The sequence below is a fragment of the Neoarius graeffei genome, chromosome 1, assembly GCF_027579695.1.
Source record: "Neoarius graeffei isolate fNeoGra1 chromosome 1, fNeoGra1.pri, whole genome shotgun sequence".
Lineage (NCBI taxonomy): Eukaryota > Metazoa > Chordata > Actinopteri > Siluriformes > Ariidae > Neoarius > Neoarius graeffei.
This window is the reverse complement of record NC_083569.1, coordinates 8,318,078-8,345,870: the sequence shown is the minus strand read 5'-3', so window position 1 is coordinate 8,345,870 and position 27,793 is coordinate 8,318,078. Positions and strand designations below refer to the sequence as shown.

The 27,793-nt window shown below is 40.9% G+C and overlaps 2 protein-coding genes across 3 annotated transcripts in view; one reads left to right on the top strand and one right to left on the bottom strand.

Moving 5' to 3' along the window:
- LOC132891563 (sorting nexin-16-like) overlaps nt 1–1,256 on the bottom strand; it is a 75,786-nt gene extending 74,530 nt beyond the window's left edge. The window contains exon 1 of the mRNA XM_060929277.1: nt 1,079–1,256. The gene's annotated coding sequence lies outside the window, so the exon portion shown is untranslated. The remainder of the gene's footprint in view (nt 1–1,078) is intronic.
- On the top strand, nt 61–27,417 carry LOC132891557 (Y+L amino acid transporter 2). Of its 2 annotated transcripts, none has more exons than XM_060929247.1 (10): nt 61–406; nt 2,984–3,532; nt 8,174–8,299; nt 13,374–13,518; nt 13,735–13,858; nt 14,344–14,447; nt 14,717–14,813; nt 23,191–23,340; nt 23,437–23,620; nt 26,516–27,417. In XM_060929247.1, the coding sequence occupies exons 1-10, from the start codon at nt 253–255 to the stop codon at nt 26,608–26,610; spliced, it is 1,728 nt and encodes a 575-aa protein (XP_060785230.1). In that variant the 5' UTR covers nt 61–252; the 3' UTR covers nt 26,611–27,417. The 2 variants fall into 2 exon arrangements, with proteins under 2 accessions (XP_060785230.1, XP_060785240.1); XM_060929257.1 differs by having other exon boundaries at nt 64–406; nt 3,015–3,532.
- The last annotated feature ends 376 nt before the right edge of the window (nt 27,418–27,793 follow it).

Sequence of the window (27,793 nt, the reverse complement as noted above, 5' to 3'; positions counted from 1 at the left end):
TTGCATAACAATTATTCAATCACAATATGACATTGAATGTGATTCCCCCCCCAACAAAAATACATATGTCCATAACCCACACCAATGTCACACAGTAAATATATTCAGTTTAAATTGAACTAAACTATTACAGGAGGAGTATCTCTCTCTCTCTCTCTCTCTCTCTCTCTCTCTCTCTCTACCCCCTCCAAGTTTTGTTTGCCTCGCTCCCTCTTGAAGCAAAGATACCCAAAAATAAAACAGAAGAACTTCATGAACTGCATGTCCTCTGTGTGGAAAAACACTTTGCTATCTGGGATTGCAACACCACACACGCTCTGTCCTAAGGATAAGATCTTCGTTCTTCATCTACACGGTTCTACTCTCCAACAGTTAACTCTTTTTCTCCTGTCGTTCATGATTAAAGGTATGGAAGCCATCGTGATATTCTTTGGTATGTTTTAGCACAACCTTTAGCCCAGACTGATGGATTACTGCATGTTGCACATTCTTCATGGCTGCTTTCTATTAAAAGCTAATTCTTGTTTGTTTGTTTGTTTGCATTAAAATAGAGTAGCAACTGTTTTCAGAATATTTGGTCAAAAGCACAGAACAGGTGAACTGATGCATGATTTTTTTTTTTTTTTAATAAAATAAACACCTCACACTTGTATCACAGATTGTATAAAGCAATCTGTAAAATGCTATTAATCTAGAACCTGAAAAAGGGTCTTTAGTTCACCACTTGGAATCCCAAACCAAACAAAAACCATTAGTTCAATAACCCTCCTTAGTTTGTGACTATGGATTTAACCCTTAAAGGGTTCTCTGTAGAATCCTACTATAAATTGGTGGTGGAAAAAAAAAAAAGATTAAATCTAGAAACTTTTTTTTTTTTTTTCCAACTGGGCAAATCTTTAAATGTTCAATGTAGAGCCCTAGCATAAAAGGGAAATATTATCTCTAGAACCCTAAACATGTTTTTTGATGTACATTTCTGACAAAATCCTTGAAACGTATGTAGATATATTGATCTAGAACCCTGAAACATTTCTTCAGTTTGTGCCTTACAGGTTATATGGAGAACCCTACAACTCACCATAAAGAATTGAAATGTATAAATTCCCCCTTTTCCGTCTGTGAAGATTCTGTCATCCAGGTCATGGTAAACTGCGGGTGGTAAAAGAGAGCAACTGGACTTGCTTGAAGATTCTTGAAGACGTTTCACCTCTCATCTGAAAGGCTTCTTCAGTTTTGTCTGACTGGTAGGGAGCATCAGGTATTTATCCTCTCATGGATGAAAAGCTCATCTAAGGTGTCATTGAGTCATCCTGTTGGTGTGGGTCACTGGGGGCTGGTTGTGAACGGCCTCGAGAGTTGTTAGGGTGATCAATGGATTGCCCGTTAGGGTGATCAATGGAATGCTGATTCTCTCTGTCCTCCTGTGAGTCACTGAAAACAGCTGGGTTTTGGTATGCATTCAGTTGTCTGGGAAGTGTGCCAAGGACTGCATTGTAGGTGGCTGATAAATGATGTCTTAGGCTACATCCACACGACAACGGCAACGAGATGTTATTTAAAAAATATCGCGTCCAAATGGGCAACGATCAGTAAAATATGAGGTCCATATGGCAACGCAACGCTTGCTGAAAACGATGCAATACACATGCCACACCTCTAGGGGCGCTGTAAGACGGTCCCTTCGGAGACACCAGAACAATAGAAGAAGTAAGGACGCATGCGCATAAACTATTATGTGCGAGACTTCATATTAGCCACAAAGTCAGGAAAATCTGTTCGTAAAATTACGTTATAATGACCAAATACAATGAAAAGTATTTTTCCAGTCTCACCTGTGAAAGGTAATCCCATGTGATCTCGTTTGGACGGTAAACCTGTTGGTACAGTTAAACGCAGCACATGAATGAGGCATCTTTATTCTCCGCTTTGACCTATCCAATATGGCGGTGAGGATGACGTATGATTCTACGCGGAAGGCGGCGTCTTTAATGGTCCGGAATAAATTGAATGCTACACGTTGATGGATTAATTTGTTCTTCTACGCCCTTTTCGAGGAATGTATTGTAGGACTTAAACCAACATCTGAAGAGGTGAGATCGCTCCTGTTTTTCCCTATTTTTGCTGGCGGGATTGACTCTGCCCTAAGGGCTATTTTCTCCCTCTCTCTCTCTCTCTCTCTCTCTCTCTCTCTTTGCACCATTACACAATAAATATTCACAGTGAAAATATTTTGTAAGCGCGTTTCATGAACCAAGTTATAGGATTTGTTGACAACTCTCATCGAGTTCGTTACACCTACCCGGCGTGAAGCACTGACAGTCATGTGGTTGTGACGTCATCGTAAACAAATCCGTTTTACTCATCCAGACGACTTCGCAATGGCAACGTTGCCAGATCTTTCCACTCTGGAACCCGTTCTCAAAAGATTGCGTTTTGGGGCACCCAAAACGTCGGTGCCGTGTGGACGCCAGGCCTAAACAATAAACAATTGTATCGGATTCACCTGAATCCGTTGCCGTTTGGACAGGGCCTTAGACCCCCACCTCTGTTCAGTGATGGCCATTCCAGGTTGACAAAAATGGCTTCTTTAAGTCAGACAGAACTGAAGAAGCCTTTCGGATGAGAGGTGAAACGTCTTCAAGAATCTTCAAGCAAGTCCAGTTGCTCTCTCTTACCACCCACAGTCCCCCTTTTCTGGGAAACCCACTAGGGAACCCCTGTAAAGGTTCTATGTATGCCACATGGAGTCTCCTTTTTAGAAAAGGTTCCAAGTAGAACTGCTTTAGAAACCTAAGGACTACTCATGGAAGCTTCAGAGTTTCTCTAACAGTGAGGGGTTTCCTTTCAGAAAAGGATCCCGGTTTCCTTTTTAGAAAGTTCTTGATCATTCAAAGAACCAAGGAGGAACCCTTATTACTGTAGATTTTGTGTGAAACAACTAGACCAAATTTCGATGCTCTTTACTTTTGTAAATATCCTCCAGTCCTGATTTCATATACTCTGTTGTTGGATAGCATGAAACAGAACCTCTTGGACATGGGCCGAGCACTTTACCCCTCATTTAAGGCAGACTCGGACCCAGACCTGAAAGCATCAGTGGGTACCGATGGCCAGACAGAAAGAATGGTGATGAAGAGGGAGATCTCTCTGGCCAACGGCGTGTGCCTCATCGTGGGAAACATGATCGGCTCAGGGATCTTTGTGTCACCCAAAGGCGTTCTCCTGCACAGCGCGTCTTACGGCTTGTCGCTGTTCATCTGGGCACTCGGAGGCTTGTTCTCTGTTTTCGGTGCCCTCTGCTATGCCGAGCTTGGCACCACCATTAGCAAGTCAGGTGCCAGCTACGCCTACATCCTGGAGGCCTTTGGTGGATTCCTGGCCTTCATTCGCCTCTGGACTTCAATTCTGCTGGTGGAGCCAGCGAGCCAGGCTATCATCTCTTTGACGTTTGCTAACTACCTGGTGGAGCCTCTGTACCCGACGTGTCAACCTCCATACGAGGCTGTGAGAATCATTGCTGCCGCCTGCATCTGTGAGTCAAAGATTCTTGTCTTTTCATAGTGTTGGGTATTTTGAGAAACGGCATTTTCCACCAAATTATGAATATGAACCTTTTCAATTTAAGCTATGTTGATTTTAAAATAATTAAATTTTGAAGGTTTACGTTACTTGCGCAACAATGATGCCTCAAAACACTAGAGCTACCACAAATGTTAACGTTAGCCCACACATCAATGATGTTCGTGAGCTTTCAGGCTTGCGCATAAAAATCCTTTCTGAAAGGATTTTTAGTCTTCTTTTTTAAATCATTGTTCATTTATGGTCAAAAACGAGTAGCAGAAGCTAACCTAACAGGATTTACTGCTAAAATAAGCAAACCGTATTTGACAGTATTTTTAGACATACATGCTAATAATTTTAATTGTTAGCCAGCTAGGTATTTACTGCTAAAACAAGCCAGCTAGCTAGCTAACATGAGGTAACACGAGGAGTTCTGATTTTAAGTCCTGTTCATAGATTATCTTAATGACAGCTAGCTATCTCACATGAAGTAACACGAGGAGTTCTGTGATTTGCAGTGCCTTGCGAAAGTATTCATACCCCTTGAACTTTTTCACATTTTTCCACCTTACAACCACGAACTTAAAAGTTTTTTTATTGAGGTTTTATGTGATAGACCAACACAGAGTAGCACGTAATTGTGAAGTGAAACGAAAATGATAAATGGTCTTCAAAATTTTAAACAAATAAAAATCTGAAAAATGTGATGTGCATTAGTATTCAGCCCCCCTGCGTCAATACTTTGTAGAGCCACCTTTTGCTGCAATTACAGCTGCGAGTCTTTTGCGGTATGTCTCTACCAGCTTTGCACATCTAGACACTGAAATTTTTGCCCATTCTTCTTTGCAAAATAGCTCAAGCTCAGCCAGATTGGATGGAGAGCGTCTGTGAACAGCAATTTTCAAGTCTTGCCACAGATGCTCAATGGGATTTAGGTCTGGACTGGGCCATTCTAACACATGAATATTCCTTGATCTAAACCATTCCATTGTAGCTCTGGCTGTATGTTTAGGGTCATTGTCTTGCTGGAAGGTGAATCTCCTTCCCAGTCTCAAGTCTTTTGCAGCCTCCAACAGGTTTTCTTCCAGGATTGCCCTGTATTTAGCTCCATCCATCTTCCCATCAACTCTGACCAGCTTCCCTGTCCCTGCTGAAGAAAAGCATCCCCATAGCATGATGCTGCCACCACCATGTTTCACAGTGGGGATGGTGTGTGCAGGGTGATGAGCAGTGTTAGGTTTCCGCCACACATACAGTAGCGCTTTGCATTTAGGCCAAAAAGTTCAACTTTGGTCTCATCTGACCAAAGCACCTTCTTCCACATGTTTGCTGTGTCCCCTACATGGCTTCTTATGCCTGTCTTTCAACAATGGCTTTCTTCTTGCCACTCTTCCAAAAAGGCCAGATTTGTGGAGTGTATGACTTATAGTTGTCCTGTGTACAGATTCTCCCACCTGAGCTGTGGATTTCTGCAGCTCCTCCAGAGTGATCATGGGCCTCTTGGCTGCTTCTCTGACCAGTGCTCTCCTTGCTCGCTCTGTCAGTTTAGGTGGACGGCCATGTCTTGGTAGGTTTGCAGTTGTGCCATACTTTTTCCATTTTTGAATGATGGATTGAACAGTGCTTCTTGAGATGTTCAGAGCTTGGGATATTTTTTTTTATAACCTAACCCTGCTTTAAACTTCTCCAGAACTTTATCCCTGACCTGTCTGGTGAGTTCTTTGGTCTTCATGATGCTGTTTGTTCTTCAGTGTTCTCTAACAAACCATTGAGGCCTTCACAGAACAAGCTGAGAGTAAATTACACACAGTGGGACTCCTATTAACTAATTAGATGACTTCTGAAGGCAATTGATTGCACTGGATTGTATTTAGTGGTATCCGAGGACGGAGCTGAATACTAATGCACACCGCATTTTTCAGATTTTTATTTGTTTAAAATTTTGAAGACCGTTTATCATTTTCATTTCACTTCACCATTATGTGCTACTCTGTGTTGGTCTATCACATAAAATCTCAATAAAAAACTTTTAAGTTGGTGGTTGCAAGGTGGAAAAATGTGAAAAAGTTCAAGGGGTATGAATACTTTTGCAAGGCACTGTATTTCAGTCCTATTCATAGATTGTAATGATCTTAATGGTTAGCTTGAGCCAGCTTGGCTAACCTAACAGGATTTACTGCTATCATAAACAAAGTAGCTAGCATGTGATAAAGTAACAAGGTCTTTCAGATGATTATAAAGGTTAATACCTTACTCTGCTAGTACTAATCTGCATGTGTTTACTCTGACGAGATTTCTGGCAGGAAATTAAAATTAGCCAGCTGTGTAACCTGACGGATTTTTGAAAGGTGTTTTGAACGCTTTTATTTGTAATGTTTATTGTTGCTAACATAATCAAACTTGACACGATATTTCAGAAAACTAATCGCCAAAGCTGAGTAAGCTTCAGCACAGTGGGAATGAATTATATTGTGTAAAAATGGTGAATAGTTCACTTATGAAATAAACTTTATAGAGGTAATTACTGTATGTAGAAATTAGCAATGCTAGCATAGTAACATTTGAGCAGGAGTTGCCCATCTTTGCTGAAAACCTCTAATTATTCAGAAGTTTGTATAAAGGGACAGTAAAACTACAAGCAAACGCACAAATTGTAAGTGTTTATTCCTAATCTGATGACCATTCTTATAGACTTTTCAAAATAGAAATGGGATTTGTCTGCAGTTTGGATGCAATTCTGGTCTTCAGCAATTCATTTTTCAAATAAAAGGCAAGTTCAGGCAGTTTTAATCGCGGATCTGATGCATCTTTGTTGAGGGTGAGATTTTATCAGCATGGCGTACAAGGAGTAAATGTTGAGGAATGAAAATTGAACAGGCTGCGTGGCTAAAGGGAAAAAGTCTGGCGATTATATTAGTCACCATTAAATCCTCGTGGTTAATCTTGTTGCAGACCATTTCTTGCTTTTGGAGATCCCCTTCTCATCCCCTGGTCACTTCCTAACAATGACCATTATTGTGTACATCACTGGAAAAAAAAAATACTATAGAGGAACCAACAGGCTTTTTTGAAACCTGAACAGGATTTAAAATTTTTAGCATTAGTATTTCCCAGGACTAGTCATTTGGCAAAGGTTGTTCCACTGTGCCTCTGGCCAACAGGCTGAATCTTTTTTTGGACCTCGTTATTGTCGGTGTTCTTGATGCAGCAGTTTAGGAATTTAGGTGAAAGATCAGCATGTGAGGCACATATCCCAAGGTCTAAACAATGTTCTCGGGGCTATGTATCTTTCCTAAATGTGGACATTTCCTTTTGAATGTGTCAACCACATTTTCAGTGGCTCGGCCTTTACCAGCAATGACAGAGTTTCCGTTCTGATGTGTAAACAGAGTTGAAAGCTTGCGCATATCCAAACATATGACACATGTCACGAATGTGAGCCAGTATTTGTTTTTCTTTCTCTTTCTGAAAAAGAGCGAGCACCTGCTTCCTTCCCCAGTGAATGGCGGGGCAGGGGGGGTGTTGAGTTTGTCTAAAGATACCAGCATTGATGCCTTGCCGTCTTATTGATTTCTGTATCGGAACAGTTTGAGACGGGCTTGGTGAAATCGGCAGTCTGTGCAAACATTTGATTCAAACATGACTCTCCAATTAATATTTTAAACTTTTTAAACATACATACACAAACTCTCACTTTGAACGTGACGGATGACTGTACATAACACTGTTCGAGGGATTGTTGTAAATTATGTCCTCCTGCCCTTTTTGAATATATTACTGAGTTCTGTGTTATAAGAAAACATAACCTTGATTGATCCTGAAGGAAATGCTTGAAGGTTTGGGGGGTTTGTTTCTTTGTATTCGGTTTTATATGGTAATAAAATATGTGACCATTTATGAAGGGCACAAAGTTGGACCTGGCATGAATTAAAAAAATAATAATTATTAATAATCGAGGAAAAAACTGTCGAACTACAGTACCGTTCAAAAGTTTGGGGTCACTTTGAAATGTCCTTATTTTTGAAAGAAAAGCACTGTTCTTTTCAATGAAGATCACTTTAAACTAATCAGAAATCCACTCTATACATTGCTAATGTGCTAAATGACTATTCTAGCTGCAAATGTCTGGTTTTTGGTGCAATATCTCCATAGGTGTATAGAGGCCCATTTCCAGCAACTCTCACTCCAGTGTTCTAATGGTACAATGTGTTTGCTCATTGCCTCAGAAGGCTAATGGATGATTAGAAAACCCTTGTACAATCATGTTAGCACAGCTGAAAACAGTTTAGCTCTTTAGAGAAGCTATAAAACTGACCTTCCTTTGAGCAGATTGAGTTTCTGGAGCATCACATTTGTGGGGTCGATTAAATGCTCAAAATGGCCAGAAAAATGTCTTGACTAGATTTTCTATTCATTTTACAACTTATGGTGGTAGATAAAAGTGTGACTTTTCATGGAAAACACAAAATTGTCTGGGTGACCCCAAACTTTTGAACGGTAGTGTACATCATAATCCCCCCCCCCATAATGTTCCTCTAGGTTCTTGCTTCACCTGTCCTCTTCACTTCTCGAAGATCTAAACTCAATCTAAGGCTTTTCTTTTCTGTTTCAGGTGTGCTGACCTTTATAAACTGTGCCTATGTGAAGTGGGGAACTCTGGTCCAGGATATCTTTACCTACGCCAAGATCTTGTCCCTCATCCTCATCATTGGAATTGGTGTTATAAAAATAGTTCAAGGTATGTAATTTCGGTGAATTGTGCCTTTTACACTTGGAATGATTGAGTCAGAAAAAAAAAGCTAGTATACAGTGCTCGGCGTAAATGAGTACACCCCCTTTGAAAAATAACATTTTAAACAATATCTCAATGAACACAAACGATTTCCAAAATGTTGACAAGACAAAGTTTAATATAACATCTGTTTAACTTATAACGGGAAAGTAAGGTTAATAATATAACTTAGACTACACATTTTTTTTGTTTTACTCAAATTAGGGTGGTGCAAAAATGAGTACACCCCACAACAGCAACTACTACATCTAGTACTTTGTATGGCCTCCATGATTTTTAATGACAGCACCGAGTCTTCTAGGCATGGAATGAACAAGTTGGTGACATTTTGCAACATCAATCTTTTTCCATTCTTCAACAATGACCTCTTTTAGTGACTGGATGCTGGATGGAGAGTGATGCTCGACTCATCTCTTCAGAATTCCCCGTAGGTGTTCGATTGGGTTCAGATCAGGAGACATACTTGGCCACTGAATCACTTTCACCCTGTTCTTCTTCAGAAATCCAACAGTGGCCTTAGATGTGTGTTTAGTCATGTTGGAAAAGTGCACGACGACCAAGGGCACGGAGTGATGGTAGCATCTTCTCTTTCAGTATAGAGCAATACATCTGTGAATTCATGATGCCGTCAATGAAATGCAGCTCCCCGACACCAGCAGCACTCATGCAGCCCCACATAAGGACACTGCCACCACCATGTTTCACTGGAGGCACCATGGATTTTTCTTTGTATTCCTCACCTTTGCGAGGCCATATAGTTTTGAAGCCATCAGTTCCAAAAACATTTATCTTGGTCTCATCACTCCAGAGTATAGAGTCCCAGTAGTCTTCATCTTTGTCAGCATGGGCCCTGGCAAACTCTAGGTGGGCTTTTTTGTGCCTGGGCTTTAGGAGAGGCTTCTTTCGTGGACAGCATCCATGCATGCCATTCCTCTGCAGTGTACGCCGTATTGTGTCACGGGAAATAGTCACCCCAGTTTGGCTTTCTACTTCTTTAGATAACTGCAGTGAACTTGCATGCTGATTTTCTTCAACCCTTGTCATCAGAAGACGCTCCTGTCGAGGTGTTAACTTCCGTGGACGACCTGGACGTCTCTGTGAGATGGTTGCAGTTCCATCTTTCTTAAATTTTTGTACCACTTTTGCTACAGTATTCTGACTGATAAGTAAAGCTTTGCTGCTGATCTTGTAGCCTTCACCTTTGTGGTGGAAAGAAATAATTTTCTTTGGGGAATTCTGAAGAGACAAGTTGAGCATCACTCTCCATCCAGCATCCAGTCACTGAAAGAGGTCGTTGTTGAAGAATGGAAAAAGATTGATGTTGCAACATGTCGCCAACGTGTTCATTCCATGCCGAGAAGACTTGGTGCATTAAAAATCATGGAGGCCATACAAAGTACTAGATGTAGTAGTTTTTGTTGTGGGGTGTACTCATTTTTGCACCACCTTAATTTGAGTAAAACTGAAAAATGTGTAATCGAAGTTATATTATTAACCTTACTTTCACGTTATAGGTTAAACAGATGTTATATTAAACTTTGTCTCGTCAACATTTTGGAAATCATTTGTGTTCATTGAGATATTGTTTAAAATGTTATTTTTCAAAGGGGGTGTACTCATTTACGTCGAGCACTGTACATAATTTACCATTTGCACCAAATGTAGTCGATCAGCCAAGACATTTTTGGTGTCTTATATTCGCTTCCTTAGTTTGAAGCCGAAGGCTAATATAAATAACAAGTAATGAAAATCTAGCTCAACCAATCATGAGACTGATATTTACAGAAAAATAAGGATAGAGCGGCTGTATGATTGGATTGGCCGTTATATAGCGGGGTTTTTTTGCCACCTTATTTTTTAAGATGGTTTATAACACCTAATAACACTCGCAGGTTAGGGAACGAGGAACAGGGAGACAGGCTTGGCAATAGAAAGAACACCGAGAACACACAAAAGTAAATTACCAGTAAGCGCAAACAGGTGAAACTCCTCATGGGTTACCTGTCGGCTCTACCAAACTCATCGCTGCCCACAGCTGACGCTCGGACCACGCCTCCGCTGCCACAGATATACAGTCACCGGCCACTTTTTTAGGAACACCCATCCACCTGCTGTTTTCTGCAGTTCTCTAATCAGCCAATCTCTTGACAGCAGCACAACACACAAAATCATGCAGATACAAATCAAGAGCTTCAGTTAATGTTCACTTCAAACATCAGAATGGAAAAGATTCTGATCTCTGACTTTCACTGTGGCATGGGTGTTGGTTTGAGCCAGATGGATTGGATTGAGTATTTCATAAACTGATGATCTCCTGGGGTTTTCACACACCACAGTCTCTGGAGTTTACACGGAATGGCGTGAAAAACAAAAAAACAGTGAGTTGAGTGAGCGACAGTTCTGTGGGTGGAAACAAACGCCTTGTTCGTAAGAGAGGTCAGAGGAAAATGGACAGATTGGTTCAAGCTGCCAGGAAGGATATAGTACATACAGTGGGGCTTGAAAGTTTGTGAACCCTTTAGAATTTTCTATATTTCGGCATAAATATGACCTAAAACATCAGATTTACACACAAGTCTTAAAAGTAGATAAAGAGAACCCAGTTAAACAAATGAGACAAAAATATTATACTTGGTCATTTATTTATTGAGGAAAATGATCCGATATTACATATCTGTGAGTGGCAAAAGTATGTGAACCTTTGCTTTCAGTATCTGGTGTGAGCCCGTTGTGCAGCAATAACTGCAACTAAACGTTCCCGGTAACTGTTGATCAGTCCTGCACACCGGCTGGGAGGAATTTTAGCCCGTTCCTCTGTACAGAACAGCTTCAACTCTGGGATGTTGGTGGGTTTCCTCACATGAACCGCTCGCTTCAGGTCCTTCCACAGCATTTGGATTGGATTAAGGTCAGGACTTTGACTTGGCCATTCCAAAACATTAACTTTATTCTTCTTTAACCATTCTTTGGTAGAACGACTTGTGTGCTTAGGGTCGTTGTCTTGCTGCATGACCCACCTTCTCTTGAGATTCAGTTCATGGACAGATGTCCTGACATTTTCCTTTAGAATTCAGAATTCATTGTTCCATCAATGATGGCAAGCCGTTCTGGCCCAGATGCAGCAAAACGGACCCAAACCATGATACTACCACCACCATGTTTCACAGAAGGGATAAGGTTCTTATGCTGGAATGCAGTGTTTTCCTTTCTCCAAACATAACGCTTCTCATTTAAACCAAAAAGTTCTATTTTGATCTCACCCATCCACAAAACATTTTTCCAATAGCCTTCTGGCTTGCCCACATGATTTTTAGCAAACTGCAGATGAGCAGCAATGTTCTTTTGGAGAGCAGTGGCTTTCTCTTTGCAACTCTGCCATGCAGACCACTGTTGTTCAGTGTTCTCCTGATGGTGGACTCATGAACACTAACCAATGTGAGAGAGGCCTTCAGTTACTTAGAAGTTACCCTGGGGTCCTTTGTGACCTTGCCGACTATTACACGGTTTGCTCTTGGAGTGATCTTGAGATCTTGGGGGGGGGGAAGTGCACCTTTAAAGTGGTAGGCAGTACACAGTCTGTCTGACTGTGGATTGGTGGAGTCCAAACTCTTTAGAGATGGTTTTGTAACCTTTTCCAGCCTGATGAACATCAATAACGCTTTTTCTGAGGTCCTCAGAAATCTCCTTTGTTTGTGCCATGATACCCTTCCACAAACATGCGTTGTGAAGATCAGACTTTGATAGATCCCTGTTCTTTAAATAAAACAGGGTGCCCACTCACACCTGATTGTCATCCCATTGATTGAAAACACCTGACTCTAATTTCACCTTCAAATGAACTGCTAATCCTAGAGGTTCACATACTTTTGCCACTCATAGATATGTAATATTGGACCATTTTCCTCAATAAATAAATGACCAAGTATAATATTTTTGTCTCATTTGTTTAACTGGGTTCTCTTTGTCTACTTTTAGGACTTGTGTGAAAATCCGATGATGTTTTAGGTCATATTTATGCCGAAATATAGAAAATTCTAAAGGGTTCACAAACTTTCAAGCACCACTGTAATCGCTCTTTACAACCGTGGTGAGCAGAAAAGCGTGCAACAGCAAAAGAACACATTGGGTTCCAGTCCTGCAGCCAAGAACAGGAATTTTAGAATCAAGAACAAGTTCCTATTAAAGTGACCGGTGAGCGTATATTACCTTAAATATACCTTTATATTACTGGCTTTTTACCTCTGTCTGCCGGTCCGTCTGAATCTCTGTATTTCCGTCCATCTGAAACACCCTTTTTCTCGGCAACCACAAATCATTGGTACTTGGTACCAAGCTTCAGCTTGGGGTTCTATACCGTGTATACCGTTTTCAGGTCTGTCGCACATCAACTTCCTGTTTACCGACTGAATGTATTTACGAAACGTACGGTATAGCATGGAAAACTTTGTCACACTTTTCTCAGCAACTACAAATCACAACTGCTTGATATTTGGTACCGAACTTCAGCTTGGGGTTCTATACCGTATTTACCGTTTTCAGGTCTGTCACACATCGACTTCCTGTTTACCGACTGGATGTATTTATAAAACATATAGGGTGGATTTTGACGCTGTTTCAAGAAGCAAAATGCTATTTCAAAATGACAGTTTACCAGGATGCCGTTTGAAATCCCTGGGGAGACGCGCTGCTCTTTACTTACTTGTTTCAGGGTTAATTATTTGTTGAAGTCAACATTCATAATACAGTAAGTGTCCTATTCCTTATAGCTTGCATTCTGATATAAGCGAGAGTGGGGGTATACATAAGTGAGCAGTAGCTCACCGTCGATCTTGTTAAAAGTCATTTTAAGCTGAAAAGGTGAAGAAAGTTAATCCAAACAAATTCTCTTTGAGAGCACTCGTGCGTCTCCATCTGGCAGCATACACTTCTCCGAATGCGTGTTGAGATCCTAAGCAATATGAAATAGCTACCGTTTTCGTAAAAGTTCTCGGACATGAAAGTACGTCGTTTCCTTTCGCAGGAGAGACTCAGAACTTTGAGAACCCATTCAAGGGCTCCTCCATGGAGGCTGGGAGCATCGCACTCGCTCTCTACTCGGCTCTGTTCTCCTACTCCGGCTGGGACACGCTCAACTTCGTCACGGAGGAGATTGTGAATCCGGAAAGGTCTTGATTTTATTCAACCACTGATCATATTTTGATGATTATTTATCAACCCACCCCAAAAAAAAAAATCAACCATTTAATGTGAAAATAATATTTTTATCATGGAACTGATGAATATGAATAGAAGACTTGTGGCTACATGAATACTGAAATCTCGATTACATTTTAGCCTTTCATTGACATTTGATGTTCAAGTTTCTGTTTTTTTTCATGCAGGAATTTACCCCTAGCTATTGCCATTTCTATGCCGATTGTAACGACCATCTACCTTCTGACAAATGTGGCGTATTACTTAGTGCTGGACATACCTTCCTTCATGGCCAGTGATGCAGTTGCAGTGGTATGTGCCAGTCAAAAATAATTTTATTTTTGCCTGTATGATGTATATACAGTTCGCAACTGCAATATGCACCACTGCACATAACTTTTGCCTTCTTCAAATCAGGTCTTGGTGACGGAGAGAATTTTTTTCCCCCCATATTTCACTTTACACAATACTTTTAGTTGTAGATAAATTACAAAAACAGGGTCAAAAGTTCTCTTTTTTTTTTTTTTTTTCCTATCCAGAAACCTTTGGTGTGGGGGTAAATGTTTGCACTTGATACTTGCTACAACAATGCATTCTCCTTTTACTTCATCTCCCCTTATAAATATCATCCTTAATTATTTGTTTGTTAAAAGGTTCATTAATTCTAGTATAAACACTCTTATTTTTGGACATGTGCAAAAAGATATTGAATAAATGGACAGGTTTAGGAGATTAAGGTTTGAATGTAGATCTCCAGGTGACTATCATAAGCTCACTCTCTCTCTCCCTTTCTGCAGACTTTTGGAAATCAGGTTCTCGGACCCATTAGCTGGGTCATCCCCATTGCCGTGGCTATGTCCTGTTATGGAGGACTGAACGCCTCCATCATTGCTGCCTCCAGGTGATTATTGTCCCTGCTTGTGCTCGTTGGTAATGTGGCAATAAATACAGTTACATTCCTGAGGACTTTCTGGCCTTAATCAGAAAATAGTAGTTGATATACAAAAGATGCGCATACTGGCAAAGACCATTTATTAAGTGAAATGTCCACACTGACCGTATATAAAGCATCGTCTGTATTATTTCAATTTCAATCCATTCTGCTATATGTATCCCAGAAATAACGCATTACATTTGCATCTCGGTGTCTGAGTGTACCTGTTGTGGCAGGTTGTTCTTTGTGGGGGCGAGAGAGGGCCACCTCCCAGACAGCCTGGCTCTGATCCACACTGACCGCTACACTCCTGTCCCTGCACTCCTCTTCAATGTAAGACTCTCATCATACTGATCTCTGGTTTTACCCTGTACCAGTTAGCCTAGTAAACTAGACCCACCCGCCTAGCGGCCAGAAATATTTTTTGCCTGCGAGTGGGTCTAGCCTCGCACCATATCAACAAAACACCCCGGGCATCAAATCGTGCCCGCCAATCACAATGCAAGGTTTTTGTTTGGATTCTTTGGGCGGGCTTTTGCAGGAGTGACGACAAGGCTGCGCGACGCTGGAGAAAGCACAACAAGAAAGATGGCTACGGCTAGTGAACAGCGCACATTTGAGTCCGCTTTGGAATCAGTTTTAGAAGAATTAGACTTGGAGTTTTCGTTGAAACATGAGCAGGAAGAGGCTCTCCGCTCATTCCTTTTCAAGAAGGACGTTTTCGCTGTTTTGCCGACCGGCTATGGCAAATGTCTGATCTACCAGCTAGCTCCACTCGTAGCCAAAAGGATGGGGCTAGTTTGTGCAGTACGAAGAATTAATAAACAGCTTTGAAACATTACTTTTTGATTGTTTCTTATTTTCCCGTTATTTTAAATTTAAGGGAAATTATTTCACCAAACACCACTAAATAAAAACTCTCAAAAACAGTTTAAGCAAACCCTTGAAAAACACTTGAAAAAAATAAGTGTATGCTAAGTATGTGGTACAGACTCCAAACTTGTGGTCATTATCTCCAAACTTCTTAATATCTAGAACCTGTTTATTAATTAATACGCATTTTGAAAAATTATTTATTTCAAGACCTCCCCCACTGCTTTCTGTCGCTCTGGCTACGTCACGGTCACTGTTGCGCTGATTGGTCAGATACGCACATGCGCACAGAGACAGTTTGAAAGACAGCGGGTTGTTCCACCCCCACCCTTCGGAAATGTCTACGAGCGAGGCCAGACTAAATATTCACATTTAGTCTGGCTTGCCAGGCTATGTACCAGTAGTAAAGCTGTTACAGCATCAGGAAACAGTAGGCACCAAATATTTTCTGTATAAGCAATGGTGTCATTTCTTTAATGTAGGAGTACATGAAGAAAAAGAAGTAGCCTTTATTTGTCACATGTACAGTGCCTTGCAAAAGTATTCATCCCCCTTGGTGTTTGTCCTGTTTTGTCGTATTACAAACTGGAATTAAAATGGATTTTTGGAGAGTTAGCACCATTTTGATGTACAGTACACAGCATGCCTACAGCTTTAAAGGTGCACATTGTTCTATTGTGACACAAACCATAATTAAGATGAAAAAACAGAAATCTGGAGTGTGCATAGGTATTCACCCCCTTTCGTATGAAACCCCTAAATAAGAGCTGGTCTAACCAATTCACTTCATAAGTCACATTAGTTGATTAATTGCACACAGGTGGATCTTAAAGTGTCACATGATCAGTCACATGATGTCTGTATAAACCAACCTGTTTTGGAAGGACCCTGACTCTGCAACACGACTAAGCAAGCAACATGAAAACCAAGGAGCCTCCAGACAGGTCAGAGACAAAGTTGTGGAGAAGTATAGATCAGGGTTGGGTTATAAAAATTATCCCAAACTTTGAATATTCCAGGGAGCTCCATTAAATCAGTTATAGCAAAATGGAAAGAATATGGCACCACTACAAACCTGACAAGAGAAGGCCCCGCCCATCAAAACTCACAGACCGGGCAAAGAGGGCATTAATCAGAGATGCAACAAAGACACCAAACATAACACTGAAGGAGCTGCAAAGATCCACAGCGGAGATGGGAGCATCTGTCCATAGGACCACTTTAAGCCGTACACTCCACAGAGCGTGGCTTTATGGAAGAGTGGCCAGAAAAAAGTAATTGCTTAAGAAAACATGTTTGGAGTTTGCCCAACAGCATGTGGCAGACTCCCCAAACACATGGAAGAAGATTCTCTGGTCAAATGAGACAAAAATTGAACTTTTTGGCCATCATGGGAAATGCCATGTGTGGCGCAAACCCAACACCCTGAGAACACCATTCCTACAGTGAAGCATGGTGGTGGCAGCATCATGCTCTGGGGATATTTTTCATCTGCAGGGACAGGAAAGCTGGTCAGGACTGAAGGAAAGATGGATGGCACTAAATACAGGGCAGTTCTGGAGGAAAACCTGTTTGAGTCAGCCAGAGGTTTGAAACTGGGATGAAGGTTCTCGGTCCAGCAGGACAATGACCCTAAACATACTGCTAAAGCTACACTGGAGTGGTTTAAAGGGAAACATTTAAATGTCTTGGAATGGCCTAATCCAGGGCTTTTCAAAGTGTGGGGCGCCCCCCCCCGGGGGGGCGCCAGAGTTCTTCGGGGGGGCGCAACACGAGACATGAGGAAAAATAAAACAGAATAAGTTACTATTGCGGACATTTAGCGAACTTCAGCTAGCCTTTACCAGAGACAAAATGGATCGATTTTTAGTACCTAAAGCTACAGTGAGTGAGGAGACAGAGTCTGGGCCAAGCAAAAAAAAAAAAAGAGCCTCCAGGATGTTGCGATTTGCAACTTCAACGCAAATTCAACCAATCCCCGCGAATTCAGGGTGGTGTTGCAATTATATCCAATCATCGCAACTTTCCCGCAAATTTGACCAATCGTTGGCGTCGTCTTGAGGTGACGTCGACAAACTACCTTCCGCCTTACTTCCGTGTATAGAGGATGTGCAGTCACGTGACCCGCACGTGTGTACTCCGCCCACTCCGGCATATTGGACGGCATCAGGATAGTTTACCTTGCGCGAGCGTAATGGATCCAGGGAGTAATCCCCAAGAAAATTCGGAAAATACCCCATCTACATCGCGTGATTACTTGTCTAAGTTTGTTCAGCATCTTGAAGGTGACGTGAGGCAGCGTTACGTGGAAAAGTGTTCCAGGTTGGGGACTGCAGATCCGTACAACTTGCCGCAATCCTTGTTCAGGGAAATTCGGAGCTGCGGTGCCGGCGATTTGCCCGATCTGGCCTACCACGATATTTACAATTTTCTCGTTAATCATGAATCGTGTTACACTGGCAAAGCCCTCAAAGCTTACAAGAGCCTGGAAGCTTATAAATATTTTGTTGCGGGATGGATATCTCAATTATACCTCTGGAAGGTCCCGAAGAAGAATGTCTACTTGATAACCTCACGGGTAAGTGGCATTAAGACGTTTATCATAAAGAGACTATTCAGGATGTTTTATCTTAAGAATGTTCGAAATTTAACCTCGGTTCCAGATAATGACAGGGTTGTAAATATGTATGTTTTTCTCTGAAAAACAGGAAATCAGAAAGCTGCGCATGTTTGCGCAGCTTCCGCGAAAACGTGGGCAGCTTTCTGATTTACTGTTTTCTTCTCATACTAACCTATTTTTCATGGACAGTAAGGCATTTGCTTATTTAGTAATTTTAATACAGAAATTACTCTGATGAATTTATTCAGACACTCCAACACCCCCCCCACCCCCCCCCCAAAGAAAAAAATCGGGTCTGCGCGATTCAGCTGTGAAAAAGGCGCATCTGCCGTTTGCATCCCTGTTTAAACTCAGGTTAACCGACTTTAACCGGCTAATGAGGCTTGGTGGTCGGTCAAGATTTTTTTTTTAGTTTTCGCCATCCCTACTATGGATTGGCCTTTCAAAGGCATATATGAGCCAAAAAGATAAAACATTGTCATAGACTAGGCCAGGGTAGTAGGGCTAGGCATAGCCATTTTAAACGTTAGAGACTGTCTAGTTTCTAAGTATGCAGCCATCATTCAATCCGAAAATCAACTTAACAGATGTACTAGGAGTATTGAATTAGAAGATTACACCAAATCCTGAACAAGATATAACCATTCTCGAAACATCTACTCCCACACACTTGATAATTAGAACGGGTTCGTCTAAGTTCTATGCGCGGCCTTGCCATCCAAAATGGCGGATAATGAATATCACGTGACCTCTATACGTTCAAGAGAAGCAGCATGTGCGCAGTGTTGCCAGATTGGGTGGTTCCAAGTGCATTTTGGTGGGTTTTGAATATATTTTGGACTGGAAAACGTCAGCAGTATCTGGCAACATTGCATGATGTGCGAGTCAGTGTTTATATAGGCTTAAATTCTGTTACTGAAAGTGTGTTATGTTTACAGTGAAGGACTGTGCGCACTTTATTTTTTTACTTAATACAAGAAATTAATGGATGCCAACATTTTTGCCAAAATGATATTTTATTTTCCATTGTTTAGGCAGCTTCAGCATCATACTGTGAGATTCTGTTCAAATTGTTTTTTCTCTTCTATGAAGCCTGAGCCATTTATTTTATTAGTTTATAATTATTGTTTAATTTAGTCTTCAGGAGAGACTGCCTGCACACAGTACTAGTATTAATAGTTTTTTTTTCTTACATGAAAGCTGAGGCATTTATATTATTGTAGCGAGAATAGCGTGTGGGTGGAGCACAGAGGACGGCAGGACAGAGATCAAGGTTCACAGAAGGCTTTATTGCCGAACTTTTCAGTCTCACAATATAAACCAACAGTCAGAGACACGCACGCACACACACTGTCATCTCTGCTGGGGAAGAAACTCCTTTCCGCTCTCCCTTTCCCTCCTTAAGTAGGGCGCAGTTTACTGGGGAAAACACACACAAAACACAGGTTAATTACCCTCAGGTGTCGCGATTCTGCCACTTACCTTCCCCAACTCCGCCCTCCTGTCACAGACCGGCGCTTGACCACGCCCCCGCTGCCACAATTGTATTTTAAGGTAACTTAATGTTGTGCTGTGAGGTTCTCTGCACTTTAACTTTTGAACCAACAGGTGCATTTGGATAAGTAAAGCCTATTTTTCTGCATTTTTGTAGTCCTGGTAATCTTTTATATTGGTAAAGATGTTTATAGGACCATTTCTCAGTGTCTGTTTTTTTAATCAATAGTTTTTCAGTAATAACTTAATATTTAACATATCACTCAATTTTAATCACAAAAAGAGAAAATCGCAACAATTTCTCGCAACTTTCACTTCCTCCCGCAATGTAATCGCAACAAAAACCTAAAAAACACCGCAACTTTCATCACAATTTTTTGGAAACCCCCGCAACATCAGACATTTTAGCCCGCAACAATCACAAAAAAGGCCCGCAGAATCCTGGGGGGACTGAAAAAAGAAGGAAGTATGACCACGATTATTTAAAGTTTGGATTTTCATGGACTGGATCTGAAGATGCTCCACTGCCACAGTGTGTTGTCTGCCAAGAGGTGCTAGCTAACGATGCTATAAGATGTTTAAAATGTATAAAACAAGATGTTTTAAAAAGCACAGATGTTTAAAATGTGAAAAAGAAAAATGTGTACAACAACCATTTTTTAAAAATACGAATGGAACATTTAAGTATAGCAACAACAAAAACTGTAAGGGGGGGCGCTGTTGTTTATTTGCTCTCCGAGGGGGGGCTGACTCTCCCACACTCTGAAAACCCCTGGTCTAATCAAAGCCCAAACCTCAATCCAACTGAGAATCTGTGGCATAACTTGAAGATTGCTGTACACCAACACAACCCATCTAATTTGAAGGATTTGGAGCAGTTTTGCCTTGAGAAATGGGCAAAAATCCCAGTGGCTAGATGTGCGAAGCTAATTGCGACATACCCCAAGAGACTTGCAGCTCTAATTGTAGCAAAAGGTGGCTCTATAAAGTATTGAATTTGAGGTGGGTGAATACCTATGCACACTCCAGATTTCTGTTTTTTCATCTTAATTATTGTTTGTCACAATTTTTTTTAAAAAATTTGCACCTTTAAAGTTGTAGGCATGTTGTGCTAACCCCCCAAAAATCCATTTTAATACCAGCTTGTAATGCGACAAAACAGGACAAACACTAAGGGGGATGAATACTTTTGCAAGACACTGTACACTCAAGCACAGTGAAATTCCTCCTCTGCATTTAACCCAGCTTGAAGCAGTGAACACACGCATGCACGCACAAGTGAGCAATGGCCACGCATGCATACCCAGAGCAGTGGGCAGCTATGCTACAGCACCCAGGGAGCAATTGGGGGTTAGGTGCCTTGCTCAAGGGCACTTCAGCCATGATGGAGAGAGAGGGGAAAGTGCTGTTCATTCACCCAACTCCCCTCATGTTTTTCCTGCCGGTCCCAGGAATTGAACCAACGACCCTTTGGGCCCAAGGCTGCTTTTCTAACCTTCAGGTATGGGGAAGTTGAAGCCATCTACTGTCTACTAGTCTTTTAAAATATAAATCATTCATAATATTTTTCTCTGATATCCAAGCAACATGACGACCAGCCACGCTTCAAAAAATATAAACACTAAGCCGTTTCCCGATTGGTCCATGAGAGGTTAAAATCTTGACTGTATCACACAGAAATGGTTAAAAAAACAAAATGGAACCCATAAGCCACTAAAATCGGAATATAATATGCTGTAGCTATATGAAATGTATCTCAAAATATATTTTGACTGATTTTGTTCTGTTAATGTTTTTTTTTTTAATATTAAATGCATCGACATCCCCGTTTTTGGCACATTGAAAGATAACAGTTGAAGGTTTAGCGATACCTGTTTATACTTGTACAACCCCGATTCCAAAAAAGTTGGGACAAAGTACAAATTGTAAATAAAAACAGAATGCAATGATGTGGAAGTTTCAAAATTCCATGTTTTATTCGGAATAGAACATAGATGACATATCAAATGTTTAAACTGAGAAAATGTATCATTTAAAGAGAAAAATTAGGTGATTTTAAATTTCATGACAACAACACATCTCAAAAAAGTTGGGACAAGGCCATGTTTACCACTGTGAGACATCCCCTTTTCTCTTTACAACGGTCTATAAATGTCTGGGGACTGAGGAGACAAGTTGCTCAAGTTTAGGGATAGGAATGTTAACCCATTCTTGCCTAATGTAGGATTCTAGTTGCTCAACTGTCTTAGGTCTTTCTTGTCGTATCTTCCGTTTTATGATGTGCCAAATGTTTTCTATGGGTGAAAGATCTGGACTGCAGGCTGGCCAGTTCAGTACCCGGACCCTTCTTCTACGCAGCCATGATGCTGTAATTGATGCAGTATGTGGTTTGGCATTGTCATGTTGGAAAATGCAAGGTCTTCCCTGAAAGAGACGTCGTCTGGATGGGAGCATATGTTGCTCTAGAACCTGGATATACCTTTCAGCATTGATGGTGTCTTTCCAGATGTGTAAGCTGTCCATGCCACACGCACTAATGCAACCCCATACCATCAGAGATGCAGGCTTCTGAACTGAGCGCTGATAACAACTTGGGTCGTCCTTCTCCTCTTTAGTCCGAATGACACGGCGTCCCTGATTTCCATAAAGAACTTCAAATTTTGATTCATCTGACCACAGAACAGTTTTCCACAGTCCATTTTAAATGAGCCTTGGCCCAGAGAAGACGTCTGCGCTTCTGGATCATGTTTAGATACGGCGGCTTCTTTGAACTATAGAGTTTTAGCTGGCAACGGCGGATGGCACGGTGAATTGTGTTCACAGATAATGTTCTCTGGAAATATTCCTGAGCCCATTTTGTGATTTCCAATACAGAAGCATGCCTGTATGTGATGCAGTGCCGTCTAAGGGCCCGAAGATCACGGGCACCCGGTATGGTTTTCCGGCCTTGACCCTTACGCACAGAGATTCTTCCAGGTTCTCTGAATCTTTTGATGATATGCACTGTAGATGATATGTTCAAACTCTTTGCAATTTTACCCTGTCGAACTCCTTTCTGATATTGCTCCACTATTTGTCGGCGCAGAATTAGGGGGATTGGTGATCCTCTTCCCATCTTTACTTCTGAGAGCTGCTGCCACTCCAAAATGCTCTTTTTATACCCAGTCATGTTAATGACCTATTGCCAATTGACCTAATGAGTTGCAATTTGGTCCTCCAGCTGTTCCTTTTTTGTACCTTTAACTTTTCCAGCCTCTTATTGCCCCTGTCCCAACTTTTTTGAGATGTGTTGCTGTCATGAAATTTCAAATGAGCCAATATTTGGCATGAAATTTCAAAATGCCTCACTTTCGACATTTGATATGTTGTCTATGTTCTATTGTGAATACAATATCAGTTTTTGAGATTTGTAAATTATTGCATTCCGTTTTCATTTACAATTTGTACTTTGTCCCAACTTTTTTGGAATCGGGGTTGTACAAGGGTGTACGATTTCTGGTCATTTGTAATACATGGCGGTTCATAATGTTATTTTGGTCTTCCATTTGATCAAATGCATATCAACCCTGCAAACCGTAAGGTCCTTTGTTGGCCATCTAACCATTTTCATGTAAATATCCATCCTTATTTTTCATGCAGTGAGGCAAAACGTACGTGAAATGTTCATAAGTTCAACACCTTTAAAGTTTCCGAGTTCTAACTGGTGTGTGTTTATGCTTACAGGGTGCGATGGGTCTGATCTTTTTGTGTGTGGAAGATGTATTCCTGCTAATCAATTACTACAGCTTCAGCTACTGGCTGTACATGGGATTATCTGTGGTGGGACTCCTCTACCTTCGCTTCACACAGCCAGACAGACACAGACCCGTGAAGGTAGCTAATCAACTAATTGTCTGACTAAAGTGTTGGGTTTGTCTTTTTTTAATTTAAACTTACACCTTGTCATCTTCTGTCTTTTCTGGCTTCCAGCTTACACTGCTCATTCCTGTCATCTATTGCTTGTGCAGTCTTTTCTTGGTCATCGTGCCCCTCTATAGTGATACCATCAATTCCCTCATAGGAGTAACCATTGCACTGTCTGGTGTACCGGTGTACTACTTCTGCGTCTACCTGCCTGTGGAGAAAAGGACGAAATGGTTTGGTCAGCTCAATGGTAAGCAATATTAGTCTGAGGAAAGTATTCAGGGTTGTTTTTGAGGTAGCAGTTAGAACCATAATACTGTATATAAGACAGAATCTTCTCTGATGATGGGGAGTTAACATTTATTCATTCAATTAACACTTAGCACTGGGCTTGAGTTGAGTTTGTGTTATTGAGAGAGAGAGAGAGTGTGTCTGTGAACCTACAGAGAGATGTTGTGTGTGTAGAGTAGTAATGTGTCCAAACCACTACTGTAATATTCCCTAGAACTTTGGAAGAAAGCCATCACTGTAATGATATGAGGGAGAGAGCGAGAGTTCTTGACCCGTTTAATGATGAAAAAAAGCCAGACTCTGCACTAAAGGTCTGACTTGCAATAGCATTAGAAGCTTCCCTACTATACCTGATATATTAGTATGTCTGGAAGATTTAATTTCTCAGAATTGCTCACCAACCTGATGACTTGTTTCTTTGTTGTTAACCACAAAGTTAACAGAAAGGACCGGGTTTGAGTGGTACCTTCGAAGGTAACAACGATCATGACAATATTGGCAAGATTTTTCAGTAAATTTCCCATAACCAAATTAGACTGCTTGCTGTACCCGAGGATTATGCAATGTGCTGAGTCATGGTAGATACATGCTACACGTACTATGCTGCTTTTAAAAATCAGCCAGATGAAAAGATCTGAAGAAAGCAGCTCCCTCAAAAAAAAAAAAAAAAGATTTGACTCAGACATGAGACACATGATTTCCGACTTCTCAGAACAGCCTGAGTAGGTGACTTTTTAAAATGTTTCTGACACTCCCAGTTTTGTCAACTGATTCAAAGAATGAGGAAATTTTCGACCATATCAAATTGCCCAGTGACATGTATTGCAAGGATAAATACTTCAAAATTATGGGCTGCTGAGCTAGTAGCTAAAAAGTATTTTCAGATACAAGTGGACTGCAAGAGTCCAAAACGAAGCAACAGTGGCTAGTCTAATAGATGACCTTGCAACCGCGTGATCAAAATGTGCTACGTCATGAGCGTCCGCCATGATGGTGGATATACGAGCAACTAGGATGGCAACTGCTGAAAGCATGTCTGTAAACAATGCTGAATTTTCTCAGTATTACTACGATTTGAACGTACGAGTGAAGATTCAATACAACGAGAAGATAGATATGTGTGATTTTGACCTAGCCTGGGAAATCCCATGCTGCTTTGCACAATCGTTCCGACCTGAAAAGACAGCATGGAAACTATGGTCTAAAGGCTCGCCTGAGTTAGGGAGCCAATCAGAGAGTGGGGAGGGGTGGAAAGACGGTGACGCGTACTACTCGACAAATGGAAGCTTGTAGTTTATTTGGGACTGTTTACGGATCACATTTAACATGGCGGCGAGCGATACGAACCAAACTTTCGATCAAGCTTTAGACACTGTTCTGAATTAGTCTGGTTAACACCAGACCATATCACAAGTGAAATAATTTCGGTGCCATTGTTTTCCTATTTTTGTTTTGCCTTCTCTTTCTCTTTCCTTCTCTTCTTCGTCTTCTTCGTCGCTCTAACTACGTCACCGGGTACAACTGCCATGATTGGCCATGGGCTACGTATACGCCAAATGATAGACATTCGCAACGTCCAATAAACGGCCGTTGACAATCGTAAACCACACCTCCCCTACGAGAAACTCAATAGGCGGATTCCAGACCATATTTCACTTGTGATATGGTCTGGTGTTAACCAGACTAGTTTTGACCCATATTATTTAAAAAAGTCGGATTTTTCTGAAGACGTTTCTACCAACCATCGAGTACCCAGATATTGCATTCTATCTGGTTTGGCTGATGAAGAATCAAGTCCGACCTTGGACGAAACATAGCCCATTTTCTGAGTGGGTGCCCAGTCTGGATTGGTTCACGACCGAGTGAACGCTCGTTTTATAGCAAGATTCTAGCAACACGAAATAAAAATTTTCTATGATATTATTGAGAGAGCTTCGGAATCTCACCGGAGATAAAATGATTACTGCAAACACGAACTGTCTTGGTTTTAGCCTCTGTTAGATCAGCCCTGCCGATCTTGTTCAGCCGTGCTAGTCTCCTCTCCGTACTAAGCCTCAGAGTTTCCTCGCCCTCTTTCCGAATCAGACAGAATTCTAAAAAATCAGAACGTGCCACGGTCACGAGTACTGTTGTGACCACAACCATATACAGCACAAAGATATGGCATAGCTAAAAGAACGCTTAAAGCAGTGGAAAAACAAAGAGAGTTGCGGACGTGACTATATTTTGTATGGAATGTCGCTTGACCTTGCGTTTGTATATCCACCAACATGGCCGACATCCGGGTTTCTGTTTTGCTTTGACGTCACTTGCAAGTCAAGGATAAAAATATGGAAAAGGGAATGCAACAAAAACCAGGGGGAAAGAAAGTCAGCAGCTAGTCATTGTAGCTAAAACATTCATTGCAAGTAGCAGTGTTGACTCTGGTGGTGTTGGTATTGGCAGCAGTATCAATAATGTACGACCTGTTTTTGAAAAACAGTGCCCTTGAAATGAAGAGTAGCATTTCTCTTTTTTATTGATGTTCTCCATAACCGATGTAAGATGTAGCACATACTGACTTCTGACCAGTCCATAGCATTGCCATTGTGTGCTCAAGCAGTACTGCCTCCTTAAAATTGATCCTAGATGAAGGTTAATACTTCTTCTTGGACCATCTTGATGGAAGTGCCTTTCGCTGGATACTAGCAATAAGCTTAAGCTTTAAAAAAAAAAAAAAACATAACACATGTTGCACTACTCAGTAGTTATAGTTCTGATTACTCCTACAGCTGTCTAAGTGCTCAGGATGCAGTAGTTTGTTGACCCTGTCTCAGTTTTCTTCCTGCTCTCACGTTGTCGTCTTCTGTGCCAGCAACCATCACCAAATACACCCAGATCATATGCTTCTGCTGCCTAACTGACCTCAACTTGGAGCAAGAGAAGTTGGCTGAGAACAAGATTCAGTGATCTACAAAAGAACAACACGCAGAACCGGTTCTCTACTTAAAGACGGTTTGAAGTGGATGTGGAAATTTGGCACTTTAACCAAGGATGGGATCCAGTGAGAAGCTGTAAAACTTGAACGTACACTACCGTTCAAAAGTTTGGGGTCACTTTGAAATGTCCTTATTTTTGAAAGAAAAGCACTGTTCTTTTCAATGAAGATCACTTTAAACTAATCAGAAATACACTCTATACGTTGCTAATGTGGTAAATGACTATTCTAGCTGCAAATGTCTGGTTTTTGGTGCAATATCTCCATAGGTGTATAGAGGCCCATTTCCAGCAACTCTCACTCCAGTGTTCTAATGGTACAGTGTGTTTGCTCATTGCCTCAGAAGGCTAATGGATGATTAGAAAACCCTTGTACAATCATGTTAGCACAGCTGAAAACAGTTTAGCTCTTTAGAGAAGCTATAAAACTGACCTTCCTTTGAGCAGATTGAGTTTCTGGAGCATCACATTTGTGGGGTCGATTAAATGCTCAAAATGGCCAGAAAAATGTCTCGACTATATTTTCTATTCATTTTACAACTTATGGTGGTAAATAAAAGTGTGACTTTTCATGGAAAACACAAAATTGTCTGGGTGACCCCAAACTTTTGAACGGTAGTGTATAGTCATTGGTTTTCTGCATACACCAATTTGTACTGTTCTGAAATACTACACCAAGAATGACATGAAGAGAAAATATCGTCTGTTTTACATGATCTTTTATTTTTTTAAATAAGATTGTGATGTTGTCGTACATTTTTATTAAATGTTTCTCCAAAATACTGTATATCCTCAGTCTTTTTCATTACTCATGTTTAATCATCATTTAATGGAATTGTACCAAGGACGGACTTTTTAGTTTGCGCTTGAATCCCAGGTTATGCGGCTGTGAAAATTTGAGTTACAGATTTTGAACCTCGAAATTCAATTTTCTTCAGTTTGTCACGATACGAATCAGATGTTGGTCAAAATAATTTCATTCGTATGTGGCGAAATTGAAATTTCTAATCACATGGTTGGAATATTTTTTGAGGAAAAGTATTTTTAATAAAATAAAGTAGCTCTTATGAGACTGTGTTCTAATAAAAATCAGGTTCTTGTATTATTTAACTGAAAAGGTGTAATATTTTGCACGGTCATTTTTGCTCATCTGCAT